Source organism: Pogona vitticeps, chromosome 1, assembly GCF_051106095.1.
Source record: "Pogona vitticeps strain Pit_001003342236 chromosome 1, PviZW2.1, whole genome shotgun sequence".
In the NCBI taxonomy this organism is placed as follows: Eukaryota; Metazoa; Chordata; class Lepidosauria; order Squamata; family Agamidae; genus Pogona; species Pogona vitticeps.
This window is the reverse complement of record NC_135783.1, coordinates 60,047,322-60,065,962: the sequence shown is the minus strand read 5'-3', so window position 1 is coordinate 60,065,962 and position 18,641 is coordinate 60,047,322. Positions and strand designations below refer to the sequence as shown.

The following is an 18,641-nucleotide window of genomic DNA, read 5'->3' as shown; positions in this document are numbered from 1 at the left end:
GCGACCTCCCATAAACAATATTACGAGAAACTTGATGAGAGAGGCTGGGTGAGACACGCATGCTGTGGGATGATCTGCGCCCTGCGGAGTACTCCTCCCCAGAGACCAGAGTACAAAGAATGGCGTGGGGAGTCTCCCCGTTGAGTCCCTGGGACTATGAAAAGAGTTTTGGTTCGCACAGTTGTGGCTTGTTGCCCGAGTTAAAAAGTTTTGACCCAATAAGTAATGTGCTGGTGGATGTAGGTGAAAAAAAAGAAGAAAGTTTGAAAGTTATCAAAATGACTCTGTTGTTATTTCCCGCCGAAATTGAGGGGCTGCCCCAAAATGTAAAAGAACCTAATCATAATCATGGCCATTTTTTTTTAATGAAAGCTAGTATATAAATATTCTAAACTCCAGCTTCCACCATCAACAGACTATTAGAATCAACTGTCCACAGCGATGCCCTGAGATATAATCAGATCTGCTCAGATCGACAAGGTTCACATTCATGAACCTACAAAAGACATTTCTAAGATTACAGTACCCACCAAACATGAGGACAGAACAAATTAACAGGGCAAGATGGACACAAAAACAACCAATTACTAGACAAACCCAGAACAATGGATAATGGAACACCATCAGCTGCCACACATCATGAACAATCTACAACCCATCTGGACAACAGTACAGTGGTGCCCCGCTAGACGCTTATCTCGTTACATGACAAAATCGCTTGACAATGCCTTTTTTGTGATCGCTATAGCGATAGCAAAATGATGTTTCCTATGGGTTTTTTCATTTAACTACTCTTAGGTCCCTGCTTCGCAAACCGATTGTTCACAAGACGACGATTTAAAACAGCTGATCGGCAGTTCACAAAATGGCTCCCCACTGTTTTCCGGACCTATTTCCACAAGACAGGGATCACAAAATGGCTGCCCTATGGAGGATCTTCTCTGTACGAGCAGGTATTTCCCCCATTGGAACGCATTAACCGGTTTTCAATGCATTCCAATGGGGTTTTTATTTTTGCGTGACGACGATTTCGCTGTACAGAGATTTTAACGGAATGCATTATCGTCATCATGCGGGGCACCACTGTACTGCACCAACTGCTTACAAACAACTCTTCAGTCTCAAACAACTACAGTACTGGGACACAATGGACTGCACAATGCAACAAGATCCTTCTGCAAATCTAGATACCAACTCTGTCCCCACATTTACTCTAGGAAGCATGATTACAGGCCCCAACAGTGTCAACCTCAACATCACAACGTCACAGGAACAATTTACTTATTCATCTGCTAACATTATCTTTGTGTGACGCCTGTCTGTACCCTACATAGGACAAACAGCACAATCTCACTGCAAGAGAATTAAGAGACATATATCTGGCATCAGAAATGGCACCACACAAAACTTCTGTTTCAGTCTCCCTAGAACACTCTATATATGACTGTGGTAGATAACAAGTACAAAATGAACCTGGAAAGAGAAACAGCTGAGATAAGATACGTACATATGTTCTACAGTGCATCAAAAAGATTAAACATAACCAGAGATCATTAGCTCTCTCTCTCATTCTCTCTCTCTCTTTCTGTTAACAGTTCCCACAGTCTTGTATATGGTCCAGACTTTGGGAAATGATTAGCTGCTACTTGATTGTACAGAATAAGAGAATCTCCAAGTGTTGCTTCTGGATTGGGGTTCTTGCTTATAAACTGATGGGTACTGCAAATAGAAGAGGCAGTAGTGACTTTTACATTTTTTCCCTCCACCCTGCGTACCCAGTGCTTTAGAAAATCTACTCCATGAGGATCTGGATCCCACACAATATTTCTTTGAAAATACTGAGGTTTATTTCTCAAGCAAAATTACTAGTGAATTTCATATGCAACATCAGACCATGTTTATCAGTGCAAAGCAAGCCTTGGACTTCCCCACAATTGCTCCTCTTCTCAGTCCTACTTTTCCATATATGCAGCCTGTTTAAATAGTTCCTTTTCGGTTTCTACAACTGACTATTATATTCTAATAAGCAAATTATATTTTTAAAGCAAAAATATTTGCACCTGCCTTGCACTTCTGGTTCATTGTTGCCTTCCAACCCCACTCCTGCTTTTAAATATAAGCATACAGCATTTTAAAGCTAGTGACAAACTGTGACCTGAGGTAAACCAGGAAGGAAGGAAGCAAATAGGAAAAGCGAGTGAAGAGAGAACTTTGTCACATATTTCCAACCCATGGTTTGATATTACATGCAAACAGATTCAGTGTCTGAAGATCCATAGCTTCTAATGGGAAAAATGTGGGCACTGAACTATATTTTAAAAAAAATTAAAAAGGAAGGCGTGAATGAATTGAAACAATCCCCTTAGCATTTCTCAAGTTAGTTTTGTGGGCCAAATCCAATATTGGCTCCACTTATAGGAGACAAGCTGAAATTAATAGGATTTACTACTCATTCTTTATGTAAATCCTGTTTATTTCAATGGTCTATGCTAGGTGGGACTAACATCGGATTTAGCCACATGTGCAATCTCAGCTTGCACACATGGCTAAATCCAACGTTACAAGAATACACTAATGAACAAAATAATACACTAATGGACAAAAGGGTCTTTTAAGATGCTTTCTGCAACATTTAGAAGTATTGTGCCAACATCAAAAAGTCCTAAATTCTTCATTTAATAATCTAGCCCAGATATGTTTCAGTTCTATTACCAGTAATATTCAATATTTTCAAATCTTGAAGCTAAACATTTGCAACAGTGTGAATTGCCTATAGCAGTGTCATTCTTATATGTTACTTTAATTAGTATTTTACATTTTGAAAGTATTTCAGATACTTTTAAGTTTTAAATACATTTTCCACTTTTACATATAATGCTCAATACTTTTTCTTTGTTCCCTAGGCCAGGGGACAGCTAATGGTGAAGGATGATAGGAATTGTAGTAGAACATCTGGAGGACCAAATTTCCCTACCCTGCAGCAGGCTTTTATATTTCTGCACAAGAGACATGTCTTTGGAAAGATGTGAGAAATCATTTCCAAGCTCTGTGATGTCATGGATACCACATTTTACCCTTCAGATGAAGAGACTGCTAATAGTCATCCTGTCATTCATGGTTCACTACTGGCCTCTGAATAAAGATGCTTTTCTCAAACCTCTAACATTTGATGCCCCTGCAGCAACCATCTGTCTTTTGGCCAATTTCTATCACAGTATATTTCTTTGAATGATTATTATAACCATGCAAAGACAGCTATGTTTGTTGAATATTTAGCAGCTGTCTTATATCAGAACAATGGGCAAGCAAAAAATAGACATTTACTTAAGTCCTTGCAGGTGCAGAGGATTTTCTTTGTTAGTACAATACTCCTAAATTATTATAACCTGACTCATTTGAACGGGCCAGGCTATACATTTTGAATACATTTACAGAATCCTAACAAAGTGAAAATTCTTAGTTCTGTTCACCAGATTCCCACAATTTCTTTCGTGAACAGAAATTTGCCTTTGAAAAGTAGAATATTTTTTTTTTAAAAAAACCCGACAAACCAAAACAGTTCTGCCAAGTACAAACAGAAATCTGGACTGTTTTATTTCTGTTTTAAAAACTGCATCATGGTTTCTGTTCCTTCTGTAACCTACATAAGAAGTACTTAAGACAGCACAAAAGTATATCAAATAAATAATTTCTACTTGAGAATAAACTATAAGAAAGAAATGTCAATGCAGTACTGCTGACGTAACACTTAGAAAAAAGTTCTGGGTGCAAAGGTCTAAAGGAAGAAAGCCACACTGTGTTATTTTCATCGCTGTTCCCATTCACACATGATATGCTTTTGCCACTAATAAGGACTATTGTTGTTGGCATGGTTATTTTTACTTCATGTTCAGTTCAGTGGATATTTCACACCATGAAAATGTTTGTGCAACTGTCTGTACTTCCATCACCCATTTTTCTTTATTTGGAAAAAACTAAGACATACAGGGAATTGGGAAGAGAAGGCAGAAAAGCTAGAGCCAAGGGAATAGGTAGACAAGTCTGTTTCAAAGAGTAATTGTATTTAAACATTCCTCTCCAAGGTTTGTGTATTCCAAGCCAAGAAAAAAATGGGGCAGCAAAAATCCCAGTCATTAGCTAGATTTCTTGAAACAGCTGTTTGGTAAGTCTGCGTAGCTTTCATCCTCCCTTAGATTTATTGTGAAGGTTCAAATAAATGTTTTGGACAGAAATAATGACTAGACCATCAAAAATATTGGTTTTCTTCAAGTTGATTAGGGCTACTCATTTTTTTAAATCAGTAACTATCAAAAAGCCCATTAATAATGGAATTAACAAGGGATGTGGTTAACAAAGTCTCCACTAACTTGTTACTGTTAATGCTTTCAACAAATTTCATGACTCCTTGACCAGAATCTTGTTGGTTTGTTTTCTGCTGTCTGTAGATGGGAAACCACAGAAGCTGCAGTCAATAATTGATGTGGTGCTGGTTGCATATTGGTTACATGTCTGCTTGTGTGCCCAACATATACTTGACATCTCATCAATCATCTGCAGCAGTTTCTGTGATTGCGCTTTCAAGCATGGTAAAAAACAATCAGATTCTGACCACAATCTTGCCACTCTTCTGTTCATTTCAGTTTCTTTTTTAAAAGGAAGAAAACAACAACAACAAAACCCAGAGAAAATTAATTTTGCTGATTGCATCTCCTTAATGCAGCCTGCTATATAACCAAGGTCTGAATGGAAGGTTGGGGAATTGTCTCAAACAGTGTCTGAGGTGGGTTTGAGAACATTAGAAAGATGGAAAAATCAGCCAAAAATGACCCCCTGTTCCTCTGCTGGATCCAACAAAGGAGGATATCTTTCTGTTTCTGCAGATGCAACTTTAAAGTCAGATCACCCTGTCTAACGTTCTCTGAGTATAGTACCATTGCAGTAATGCTACTGACAATTCAAAAGCTGTAGCATAAAGATGTCTAAATGGCCCTTTCAATTACACCCATACATTCCTGGCTTTATGGTTATTTCCAGCTAATTTATAGTTTTCACTTTCCATATTCAATATTATATCTATTTATACAGACATCTCTAAAAGATAAAGGAGACAAACATAAAACAAATGTATGACTCAGAGGTAAAAATAAGATTGGCATAAAATAACTAGATTAGGCATCCTTCAGTCTCGAGAGACTATGGTAATGTGCTCTGAACAGAAGACTTGGAACAGCATCTAGTGTGGCTGAGGAGGCCAATCCGAGTGACAATCCCTTCCATACTGACGACAAATACCATCTGTCCCTTGTCCAGCTCCCTGATTTTGATAGTTTCGGGACTGCCTCTTTGCCTCGGCCATAAAATAACATTGCTACAGTATTACAGACAACTCACTTCCATAAACTTAAATAATTACAAATAAAACTTGGCAAATAAAAACCAAACTCTACGTGCCAATTTATACTTATGAGTAAAGGAAATCAAATTAAGTCTTGGGACAAGCTGCACCTCATTAGTGAGGCAATGGCTGCATGCCTGAGCATGCACCCAGGAGTACAACCAGTACCTCTTTCATGAGCAGCAGTTTGCCACTAATATTTACATTATGTGATGTCCCTTACACAAGCATAAATTGGTCATAAGATTTCGGCAAACATTACCAAAAAGAAACAATTATCTGCCCTTACAAAGTGACTGGGACAAGCATTATCAAGTTTTCCTTAAAAGCCGCTTTACTGGTGAAACCATTGGTGAAACTATGAAACCATATTCATCGGTGAAGATGATGATTCCAGAGTCCCTATTCTGAGTAAAGTTATTAGATTCATGACAATTTTTAATACAGTTGCCAACTGGACCAGTTGGCAAAAATTCTTACTTTTAAAATTCTATAGTCAGGTAATATATTTATCCATCTTTCACAATATTGTGAAAAACCAGCACAGCTTGGTGTCTGAGCTCAGGGCTTGGCTATAGAAGGAAGTGGTCACACTATAGAGCTCTACTGTGATATGAGAATGACATTAAGGTCCAGTCAGCAGCCTTGGATTATTCCTGGGGGTTGGAAGAGGAACATAGAAGAGTGATTTCTCTCTCTGGTCTGCTGTTGAAACATATGTGAGGCCTCTATATGGCTTTGGCCCTTCAGCTGCCCAGATCTCTATGTATCCTGCAAATTAATAACTTAAGAATGAAAATACTAAAAGAAACCATACTTACTTCTAGTCTTTGTACTATTTCTCTGATGTCATCAGCACAGTTATCCAATGCAGACAAAAGAACACATTCTCCTCTTTCATAAAAGACTTTTACACTCATTAATCCAGATGTCCATCCAATGACATCTCTGCAGGAGCAGTTAAACACAACATTTCTTGATTCCTTTTCAATCAATACGATAAACTCATTTGAGATACCTAGGAGACATTCAATGTCAAGGGACTGACCAAAGTCTCGTGCTATCACATTCCATATCACTGCTCCAATGCTGAATAAGTGGGCATCCTTTCTTGGTTTAACTCTTTCTTTTTTCTTTGCTCCCAGTGTAATAAAACTAAACTTAGCAGATGTATCCACTGTAGCTGTAGTAGCAAAATTTTCTGCTAGATCTTTCAAGTACTCTTGGCGTGTTCTGGTTGCCATTGCTCGAAATTTTTCAGATTTGTGTGCCGCATTTTCTGCATTAATAACCTTAGCCAAAAGGAAGTCCCGGAAAACTGCTGATTTGGGGAAAGTTACTCCTTTTGGGATTGGTGGCCCAAATGGTGGTACATCTTTTGATCTTGAAACTCCAACACTAGAAAGTAAAGCAGAGATGTCAGGAAGCAATACAATTGTAACATCATAATTCTGTAATTTACTGGGATTTTGCCATTAGTGGTGACATAACTTCTACTGCAAAGGCACAGCATGGCAATAGGATGTCTGTCACTGAATATAAAAGTTCATTTTTAATAAACGAGATATACACATATGGAAGAAGTACAAAGCATAAGATGTTCTTCCATTGTAAAGCCCCTCAGTGCTTTTCAGCAGTGGACATACACTGGATTAGTGGAGCAGCAAAGAAAAGTTCTGTCCATTGCTAGCAAATGCTAAAAAGCTGAATCAGCAAGTTAAGAGGTGGTAGCAGAAAAATGTCCTGTTGTACATTAACATAAGATGCCATGTTTCTCAAAACCACAGTTTTCTGATTATATGAACTCACAAGCAATGCTTTTGATTCACGGTAGGCACACAATTTTTTTATTTGTTGTGACGGCCTTCCTCACGACTCACAAAGGGAGGCCGTCACGTCACTTTAAAACACTTTACTCCACTTTACTGCCACCAACCATTCCTTAATAAAATAAATAACTCATCAGGCCAGTATAATTTTCAAATATAAAAACTTGGTTTATTGAATACAAACATAAAGGAATGGTAAATCACTATTAAAGAAATAATCAATTACTGTTTCTCAGACACTAGCTCTCACAGACTCTTTCACACTGACACTAAGATTACTTTAACTCGCAGCTCAGACACTCATCTCTCATCTATCTGCTATCTCCTATCTGACCCACTCACACACACCTTCTATATCACAGCTCCTCCCGCCTCTCCACCACCCTCAGCCCTCTCATTGGCTGAGATTTTCCCTCCCAGCTGTGACGGACAGGTAATGCTATGGCTGACCGTAACATTTGTGTTATAGCAAACTATAACTATGTGCATGTGCTGAAGTTAAAAAGATGGATTAAGCCTTTTGTTATGCAAAAGATTAAGTAGTAATTGTTTAACAGGGTAAAATCTGGGGGACTATTAACCTACAAACAAATCATTTTTCTGGTACTGCTTCTTTATCAAAGCAAGTTTGTCAAAGGAAGCTAGAATCCAATTAAGTTTTTACATTGATATAAGTGCAGTGGCATAACTTGGAGCAGCAAACTGCTTCGTATTGTCTCCAACTGAATACCTAGTCCTGTGACAAATCATGCAACTGGTATGTGACTATAAATTTACAGTATTTGGGACTTGTTAATTAGTTGTTATGCACTTCTCCAAGTCACATTACTGCACATATGCCAGAATAAATATGTAAATGGATTTTGGCCAATGAGATAAAAATTAGTGAATGAACATTATTAATATATTATAACTTAACCTATCAGTCTGAACTAAAGGATATGATTTCTACAGAATAAATATTATTTTATGAGATAAAAATAGAATTTTACTCTTAAAAATATATTCTATTCATCCTATATTAAATAGTATATGTGCACTTTCGGTCTGAAAATTCATGAACAATATAAAATTAATTAATGTAAGTAATAAAGTTTAATGAAAAAGCAATTTCATAAAATAAGTATCATGAACTACAATTTTATTAAACATTTCTATATACATTACACATATACATTAAATGCACATACTACATGCATAATTTTATATACTACTTTTTAATAATGCATATTATTTCGCATATTATAGCAACCTTCACATATTTTTAGATTCCATAGAAGTGCTGAAATACTGTCATTAATTCCATATTTTTTATTAGAAAAGGAAATTAGCTAAATAAAATTTTTGGCCATGCCCCTCTCCACCTTGATCATACAGACTTAAAAGTATGGCCTATATAGTGTAGAGCTGACCAAGCTGTAAAATGGCCCTTGGTTCTGCTGAAGTAGTGAACACCATTTTAGTCAATTAAACTACTTTATACCCTTTTTCATGAATAATCCATGTCTCTAAGCAGGATTACAAACCACCACAACAATTGTTCTTATTGAATAATCTAGCAGACTCCCTAAATTCTGCTACTAAAACTGTGTAGCTTGTTCAATTAATTGGAAAATGCTAACAATGAAAGAAAAGCAAAGAAGTAAAACCATCACAATAAGAACTAAGAAGCAAAGTCAATCAGCAAGTGTACTTACCTATAGCACACATTTTCAGTACAAGGATTGTGGACTTTAACAATGACAAACACATGTTGAAAATGAGAACGGATATTTTTTGGAGTAAAAGGAAGTGCTCCTGGCTCTTGGAAGACAATAGTAACAATGTCATTTCCTATATGCCTTTTCCTTAGGAGCTAAATGCAAAATATAAAAAATGAAAGAGATTAAATTGTTACTTGTGGCTGCAACTCTACTTAGTTTATTTTTAATAGAAAAACCAGCAACAGTTTAAAAAATAAGGAGTCACTTAAAAAAGTTCCATACAATGGTTTAGCTGTAATGCTCATGTTTAATATTACAACTGTAGAAGACAGAGATGAATTAGTAGTGGTGGACAAAGCTAAACGTATCGCATCGTTTTTCAGAACAATTCTAATTTCAGTTGATTTTGATGATGCACCAATGGGAAAGACCAGGAAGATCTATGTCTGGATACTGAAATGATTCATTTGTCTGCCAAGGTTTAGGCAATTTTATTCCCAGTGGCAGTTTTACACAATGTTATACAGCAACTGCACAACATACACACATCTAAGACTTTGAAGGGAATTTCTCTGGGAGGTGCAGACAACTAATGTAAAACACTTAAATGTACACATAGTCTTTCATGTGGTCCTCTGAAAAATGTGCAACATACATGTTTGGAACCATTCCAAATGCTGATAAAGAAACTTTATGGCAAACATTATTGGTTAAATTCTTAGGTAACCTAACATATCAACGATAATACTGTACAAATCAAAGCAACAAAATAACAACAATGCAAATAAAAAGAGATGTTTATCATTTTTTAAATCATCTTACAGAAAAAAGATATTTGAAATAATGGTGCTATCCAAGATTTCCTTGGACATATTCCTGGTGTATTTGTAATTCAGCACTAAAACCAGAAGGAGCTTAAATCTGGCCCCCTCCCCATGACTTTGAAAGCAGAAAAACGCAATAAAGAGGCTGCTGCAGAAAAACACAATCACTTGATGTCCTTTATTTAATTTTTTAAAACCAACCTAAGCCAGAATTTTGGAGGCATTTCAACAACCGGGGTGGTCAGGATTACAATGGTAGAAATCTCAAGGTACAACCTGGGTTGTGTTTGGAATTGCTTTACTTGAATTTTATTTAATATTATCTTTCTCAAACTTTTGAGGTGAGATGGGCTAGTAGAGATGTATGTAAAAAGAAGGGGAAGTAAACAACCATATGCATCTGGTACACACAATTACTATGGCCAAAGGATGTAACTCTGGACATTATAACCAGTAGCTGCAATCCATCCTAGGGTGTGTTCCAGGACCCTTTAGAGCCTCCCCCTCCCCCCCAGGGGTCAGAGAGGGCGAAATCGCCACCTTCTGAGACTCTTTTGAGGCTTGGGAAGCTTCAGAAGAGTCCCAGAAGGTGGTGATTTCATCCCCTCTGCCCCCCGGGGGTCAGAGGGGGCGAAATCGCTACCTTCTGGGACTCTTCTGAGGCTTCCCAAGCCTCAAAAGAGTCTCAGAAGGTGGAGATTTCGCCCGCGCTGGCCCCGTGGGGGGTGGAGGGAGCGTCGCAAGGGTCCAGGAAGGCTCACTCAGACCCTTGCAACGCTCCCTCCACCTGGAAGCTGGCGATTTCGCCCATGCTGGCCCCATGGGTGTGGGGGGAGTGTCGCAAGGGTCCAGGAAGGCTCACTCAGACCCTTGCAATGCTCCCTCCACCCCCCATGAGGCCAGCGGGGGCGAAATCGCCACCTTTGCCCCATAAGATGCACAGACTTCCCCCATACACATTTTGGGGGGAATGCGTCTTATGGAGCAAAAATATGGTAAATTAATCTACAGTTAGTTTACTGTCAGCATATCTTGATGAATACAGAAAAATATATCATGTAGTAGCAAAAAAGCAACAAGGGAAAAACCTATGACAGTTCATATTGTAATATGAAAACATCTGTATAATGCTAAGAAAATGCAAGAAAAGTCATGAAGCAAAGGAGTGTCCATGCTTAGAAGAAATTGTGCTGCTCTTTTTCCACATTGAGGACAAATTGTGCTGTTTTTCCGACACTAAACTTATTCTGTCAGTCTCAGTGGGTGGCACAGAATAAGGGGCTTCAGATGGACCAGCAAAACAGTCTACTGATATTTGGTCTCAAAGACGTGACTTCAATGAAACATGAACAATGAAATCATTAGGCATATGATCATAAAACTGAACAATCCCTGTTACCACTGAAAGAAGTAAAAACAAAAAGTGAAGCAGAAGATAGATATTTCAGGCTCTAAAGTGCCCAAAGAAACAAACCAAATGCTCAAAGAAACAAACCAAATGCTGTTAAAAAGATGAATGCTCTAAAACAGTGGTCCCCAACCTTTTTCGGTCAGCGGGCTGTTTGGGGGTTGTTGGCTCCGTGACTGGAATGGTTGGGGGTGGGGGCACCCCTGTGCTTGCGAGTGGGCATGTCATTCTCACGGAGAGGCGTGTCACGCTCACAGAGGGGTGTGCTGCCCTTATGCGCATGTGCACGAGCACAACACAGCCACCCGCAAGTGCGACACACCTACCCACTCTCAAAATCTGCCTGGCTTCTAATTTCAACCCAACCTGGAGTGGGAGCAGCAGCAGCAGCACCTACTTGGTGACCTCATAGGGGCTGGGTCCTGCCTGCCCCCCCGAAGCACCCACGGGTCCAGAAGGGGAGCCCTCTCCCTGCCCAGCAGCAGGGACCCCACAAGAAGGCTGTTCTCTCAGCATCACCCCCTCCCGTGGCACGTCTGGGCAGGGAGCGGAAGATTGCCAAATGGGAGGAAGAAGAAGTGTGCAGCCAGGTTGCGAGCGGGGTCCCTCCTTCACCTCAGCTGCAGAGAGGATGAGGTGACAGTAGCAGCAGCCTCGCCAGGTGACCCATGAAGAGCAGGGGAGAAGGGAGTGAGAGAGACCTAAAAGCAGAAGCCCCGGTGGCATCAAATCCCTGAGGGAGAAGACTGCCAGGCAGGGAGAGGGCTTCCCTTCTGGATGCATGGGTGCTTCGGGGGGACAGGGGGGACCCAGCCCCTACAAGGCGGGAAGGAAGACCTGTGCCCACCAAGTAGGTGCCGGTGCTGCTGCTTCCACTCCAGGTTGGACTGAAATTAGAATTTTGAGAGTGGGAGGGCGTGTTGCGCTTGCGGGTGGCTATGTTGTGCTCATGTACATGTGCACAAGCGCGACACGCTCCTCCACAAGTGCGACATGCTCCTCCATAAGCGCAACACCCCCCCACTGTGCGTGCATGGGGGATGGAGATCCATGTCCGCGGCCCAGTTAAAGGAAGCCCACGGACCGGCACCAGGCCACAGACCGGGGGTTGATGGCCCCTACTGTACAAAGACAAAGGCAAGTCCTGACTTTCCTGTAGGAACAGAAAATTGGAAAATGTAACGAATGGGTCAAAAAATAAATAAATTGTAAAATGGAGGTGATATCTTGCAGTGGATCTCTAAAAGGTTTTGTATGTGGGCTGCAGAGATGCAACTCACATTGTGAAGAAGTAGACCAGAATTCAGTATGAATAGTGTATGCTTTGTATGCAAAATATCCCAGGTACCATCCCTGCTATTTCTAGTTCATTTATGAAGTAATCCACCCCGACGAATTACAGTGGTGCCTTGACTTATGAACTTACTCTGTATTGGAATGGTGGCCGTAAGTCAAACGTTCGTAAGTCAAAGCACCATTTCTCACAGGAATGCACTGAAAACCGATTAATCTGTTCCAGCTGTTTTTTGTCCTTATGTCAAGGCATGGTTCTTAAGTCAAAGCATTGGTTCCCATAGGAATGAATGCAAAGCTCATTAATCCGTACTCTACCACTAGGGGGAGATTTTTTCTCTTTTCTTCTTTTAACCTAAGATGAACTTAATTTTTGTTTTTTGTTCTTCTTCCATCTTGGATCATTATGGGTTTTTTTAGTAATATATTGTCATTTTAATTGTAAATTGTTATATGTCATGCTGTTACCCGCCCAGAGTAGTCTATATGACTAGATGGATGGCCTATAAATGTAATAAAAATAAAATAAATAAATAAATAAATAAATAAATAAATAAATAAATAAATAAATAAATAAATAAATAAGGTAAAAAAGGGCAGGAAAGGGTTTTTTTCATTCATAAGTCGAAGCTCAGTTTGTAACTCAAAGCAATACTATATTTAGCATCCGGAGCTGTTTGTAACTCAAATCGTTTGTAGGTCAAGGCGTTCGTACGTCAAGGCAACACTTCACTGCCACATTGTGTTGACTAAATCAAGTATGACTCAGTTTAAGGCAGCTTTTAATGTTCTTTTTATGCACAGAATCCCACAAAATAATTTTTATGCTCATTGCAAGTAGCTCATGTAAATAATAATAATAATAATAATAATAACAACAACAACAACAACAACAACAACAACAACAACAACAACAACAACAATAATAATAATAATAATAATAATAATAATAATAATAATAATAATAATAATAATAATAATAATAATAATAATAATAATAATAATAATAATAATAATAATAATAATAATAATAAATCAATTGCTGTCAATAAATTTGTCAATAAATTTTACCCAACTACTTTTTCCTGATTATTTTAATTTGGATGTATTTTTGTAACCTGTAAAGGAAGCTCGCTGAAAGGTGGAATATAAATATTTTAAGTAAACACAGAAAATAGATTTGTAATATCTCCATGGATATTCAAATAGGCAAAAATGTGTATATAAAACTAGTTTTTTTATATAAAGCTAATTAACTTTATCTTTTGCAACTTTGCAAAACATAGAATTACCTTGTGCAACCCAAAATCAAATGACAAGTCAAAATGTAGTTATGTAGCAGAGTTTCACTGAATAGTCATCAGTTGTGGAGGAAAACACTTGCATTTGCAATAAGTTTTCTGTATGCATCAGCAGGTACTTAAATGAATATGAACTCTGTACGGAAAGCATGTTAATTACAACACATTCATTCATTCTTAAAGGTCTTACCAGATTGCATGGGGTCCAAGACACTGCCAACATTTTATCAAAATCAACACAAAAAAGTACTATAGTGCCATAAAGGTAAGCATAATATTAAACAGGCAAATCAGTGATCAAAAAAGGGAATTTAGATGCAAGGAAGAGAAAAGGAGAGTTAAACTGTTTATGAATGGCAATATGGAAGACACTGATTCTGGGAGGGTTGAAAAAATGGAATACAATTGAATGGAGAAAAAGTAATGGAGCACGTATTTTAAAACAGTAAAAAAAAAAAAAGAGAGAGGCTGAAAACTGAGAAAACAGAATATTCCAACCCAGACTACTATCCATCCATCCATCTACATCTTGTTTTCAAAGCTCTTCATTTTCCTTTCCGCTCTCATTTCAAGCATGCTTAATCAACCATGCTTTTATAAATGTGAGCAAGCAAAACTACAATAGGAATTTTTCTATTGTACCGAACACAAATCACTACACAAAAAAGCATTTGAATAATAAAGCAAGATCCTAATATATACTGAGAATATACCTCAGCCCTAACCTAGGCTTTACTTAGAAGCTCTTTCCAGTGATCCTCATAGAACTTACCTTATAACTTATATTCCTATAGATAAATATTGATCATGGTCCTGAATGGCTTTATGTATATAAATATAAACCCAATAAAACACTAAGATTAATCAATTTTAGCAGGAGAGTTCAGTTTGCCATGGAAGAGTATGCAGTTAATATAAAGTTAGAAAAGGAGTATTGACACATTTTAAAAGGGCTGTTCTAGATATCATCTAGTCTCAGTCGTGTGTTTTCATCTTTCCTCTTTGATTTTGTTCTCCTTAACATTCAGGCCAACCAACCATCAGTGCTTCATTTAATTTTTTTTATCTGCCAGTGATCATCAGCTAGAATCAACTCTAACTGTGCAGCTGAGACTATTCAGCTAGTCAGATCGTTTGGCATATAAAGAGATGTTAGTTCCAGTATTTCTGTGTTGCCCAAGGTAATCTGACCATTACTAGATAGCTAAAGGCATTGTAGCCTCTGAAGGGAGGGAAAACTGAACCATTGGGTCAAGATAAAGCAACGAAACTATCTGTCATATACTACAAAGCAGCTTTCTTCATTCAATTTAATGGACCGGGGAATGAATAGACATCACAGTGAAACCTTCTGCTTATTTTAATGTTGATATAAAATAAGTGGTTTCATAAGAGGTTTGAAGAATAACTTAATATTTTACACATAAAGATGTTATATGTTTTGACCAGATCTGGTTAAAAGTGGACAAATTCCAAACAACAGAATTCTGATTAGTTTTATATATTGAACCAATATATTATTTTCTTTTGTTTTTCAATTAAATATATATAAAAATACATCTGGAGCAGAGATTTATATTAATCAGATCTGACCAAAGATAACAAAAGCAAATGGCAAAAGTGTGAAGGAAAATCTTATGAGGAAATGATCTGGGAAGGGTGTTTGTAGGGGTAAAGGTTCAACAGGGAAAGCCTTTAATTATGATTTGTAAGGAAAGCCAATACAAGGAGGTGGTATGGGCCACAGCAGAGTGGGTAGCTTCCTCCGTTCTGATCAGAATACAGAGTGAAAGCTTCCCACCCTATTTTGTAGCCAAAGTGAAAAATTACCTTAGTGTTTGGATCTCCTGCTGACTCTAAAACTAGAGGGATGTCCTGATCATTGACCAAGCAGGGCGTAGTTATTTCCTGGAAAAAGCAACAGACAATTCTGGTGTGGCCTATTTCTGGCTCACAGGTAAGTGGATGCTAAGAAATGTTCAGCCCTTGCTTACTGAATGGTCACAGTAATGGGCTATATACCTTGCCAGTAAATTTACAAACACAGAACCAACGTATAAACCTATTCACACAATAACTTAAGTGGAAGAAGATTGGGCTTCTAGATGCCATTTGAAACTAGAATGAGAAGTTCCCACAACTTAGCAACTTGAGAAAATAAAACAAGCTTTGTATGCAAAGTAGAATTTATATACCACAGGGCTGATTAGGAGTGCCCTTGAGGATACATGCAACTGAAAAGTTGTTTCTCAGCCACCTCTGCGCCTCAGAAGGAAAGGATTGTTATATTATCTGAATTCTTACTATCATGCCACAAATCCGTGTGTACATTCTATATTAACATATCACGGCGACTAGATAGCAACAGATAGTCAAATTAAACATTCATTGCCTATTTCTTCTACACATTAAGGCTGGCTAAATGCAGGTTATTTAAGTGTGCTTATCACATCTTACAAATAAGTGTTCATGCTGTGCAAATATCACTGCAGTCCAATATAACAAAATAATGTGGTGGCCTTTAGCTCTCAGTATTGCTTACATATGGAAAAATTCCACATTATTTTTGTCAAAAGAAAGCCATGAAACATATTGTGATATAACTACTAGATCTACCAAGACTGTCCAAGGTACAAAGACTGATGAGTGTTCACTAAAACATTGTGGAAGGGTGTGATTTGTTATTAGGAAAATAATGGAATTAGAGCTAGAGTATTTTGGGGATAAACCAAGAACAGGCTTTACTTTCTGTAGAAAGGAAGACACTTCAGGGAATATTTTAAAAAGAGACAGATGGGAAGGGAAGAAAATGAAGTTGTGGTATGACTGGCTAACCAAACAGAACAGTGAAGATGACAGAGACCTTACAATTTTGGGAGAAGTGAATCAGGGTAGAAGGCTGTTTTCTATGCTTATGAACTGGACAAAGCCAAGACAAAGACAAACAACATTCAACATTAAGTAAGGCTGTTATTTATTGCCATTGCCTGTGAAACTCAAATACTGTATTTCAAATCAATATTACTCAAGTATGAAACCTGCAGCTTAAACCATCCACAGATAGATTACTGTTCCTGAAATGTCCTATTATTCCAGTATATTCTGCATTTGTGGCATAACAAATGAATTAAAATCCTTATAAATAAACACTTATTTAAGCAAGGAACACTTCCACATCAATTCTCAAAATGGCAACTTACTTTTATCACCTTTGACGTTTGAAGTGGGAGATGACACAAATCTCTATTTTAATTTGTGTGATTTGAAACCTGATTATTTTCATATGAATTATGAAATGGGTTTAGTGTCATAATGAGTCAGAGGATTCCAAAAATCGTAAGCATAGAAAATATTTCTGCTCATATAATTCTTCTAGCACTGGTTTTAGTGGTGAAACTATAACACGTTATCACTCAAGTATAGTTTCTCATTTCTTCAATGATATTTCCTATTAAGACAACTTCTCACTTTATTACACTTCAGTTTTAGTGACTAGGAGTCAGTCTCTTTGAAAATGCACCCACATCTGAACAAGTATAGTACATAACAGGGTGCAGGAATACTGACTACAGTGCAAAATAATAAAACCAAAGGTGTTGACATTTATTAAACAACTCTAATAAAAGATTAGTCACTTTTAGATAACTGATTAACTGCAATTCTACTGCTGTGAAGTCCCATAATTTATTGCCACAACAAACTGTGACTGATTGATAAGATGTCATTGCACATCTCTGTGACAATCAGGTGTGTGACTAAACACATGATCAAGACATGTCCATGCCTTACCACCTTGTCAATTAGCTGTAGCAAATTATACAAACACCAACTGGACTGTGTTGTTATGTGCTATAAAATTATCTCCAATTTATGGCGACCCTATGAAGGAGTGGCTTCCAAAATGTCCTATCATTAATAGCTCAAACTCAAGCCTTTTGCTTCCTTTATAAAGTCAATCCACCTCTTATTTGGTCTTCCTTTTTTCTTACTGCCTTCATGTTTTCCCAGCAAACTAGATTCTAAGGTAAAGGTAAAGGTTCCCCTTGACATTTAGTCCAGTTATGTCTGATTATAGGGTGCGGGTGCTCATCCCAGTTTCCAAGCCGTAGAGCCAGCATTTGTCTGTAGACAATTTCTGTGGTCACATGGCCACGCAACTAGACACAGAACAGTATTATCTTCTCACCATGGTAGTACCTATTTATCTACTCGCATTTTTACATGCTTTCGAACTGCTAGGTTGGCAGGAGCTGGGACAAGTAACGGGAGCTCACTCCATCACATCGATTCAATCTTACGACTGATGGTCTTCCGACCTTGCAGTACAGAGGCTTCTGAGGTTTAACCCACAGCGCCACCACATTCCTGTAAACTGGATTCTAGCTAATACCTAAGTGGTAGTCTTCATAAAATTGTGGATCTCACTCCTGTCAATCCCTAGTTCTTCAAATTCTACCAAATTTCCATACCACACATTAGAAGTTTGAGATCACTTTGTTCTTATACCTTAATAAGAGATCTATATATTTTTAATACCATTTCAAGTAAACCCACTACCAAAAAGGGACTAGAATTTATAGTCTTCCAAGTAAGTCTGAAAACAAGTGTAAGGATATTGTTAGGGAGGGAGAGTATTTCTTCTTTCATCTATACCCACATAATGATATGCAGAATGTTAATACTTTAATCAGTAATCTCATTTGTGAATGGTTCTTTTATTTACCATAATAAATTCACAGCTTTGGGAATATATTGTACAATATCATTATTTTAAGCCTTCAATCCAATGGCTCCCTGCATGTGCAAAAACTTGGGTCACTGGAATATCTTCAACTCAGCATACTTCTTCATTAAGATTTTATTTGTATCAACTAGTACAGGCAAAGAC

The 18,641-nt window shown here is 37.9% G+C and overlaps 1 protein-coding gene across 3 annotated transcripts in view; it reads right to left on the bottom strand.

Moving 5' to 3' along the window:
- SIPA1L2 (signal induced proliferation associated 1 like 2) overlaps positions 1-18,641 on the bottom strand; it is a 113,722-nt gene that overhangs the window by 63,219 nt on the left and 31,862 nt on the right. For all 3 annotated transcript variants that reach the window (XM_020786762.3, XM_020786769.3, XM_072993480.2), the window contains exons 6-7: positions 8,922-9,079; positions 6,217-6,793 (exon numbers count right to left, since the gene is read on the bottom strand). In XM_020786762.3, coding sequence (XP_020642421.3) covers positions 6,217-6,793; positions 8,922-9,079 — 735 coding nt within the window. The remainder of the gene's footprint in view (positions 1-6,216; positions 6,794-8,921; positions 9,080-18,641) is intronic.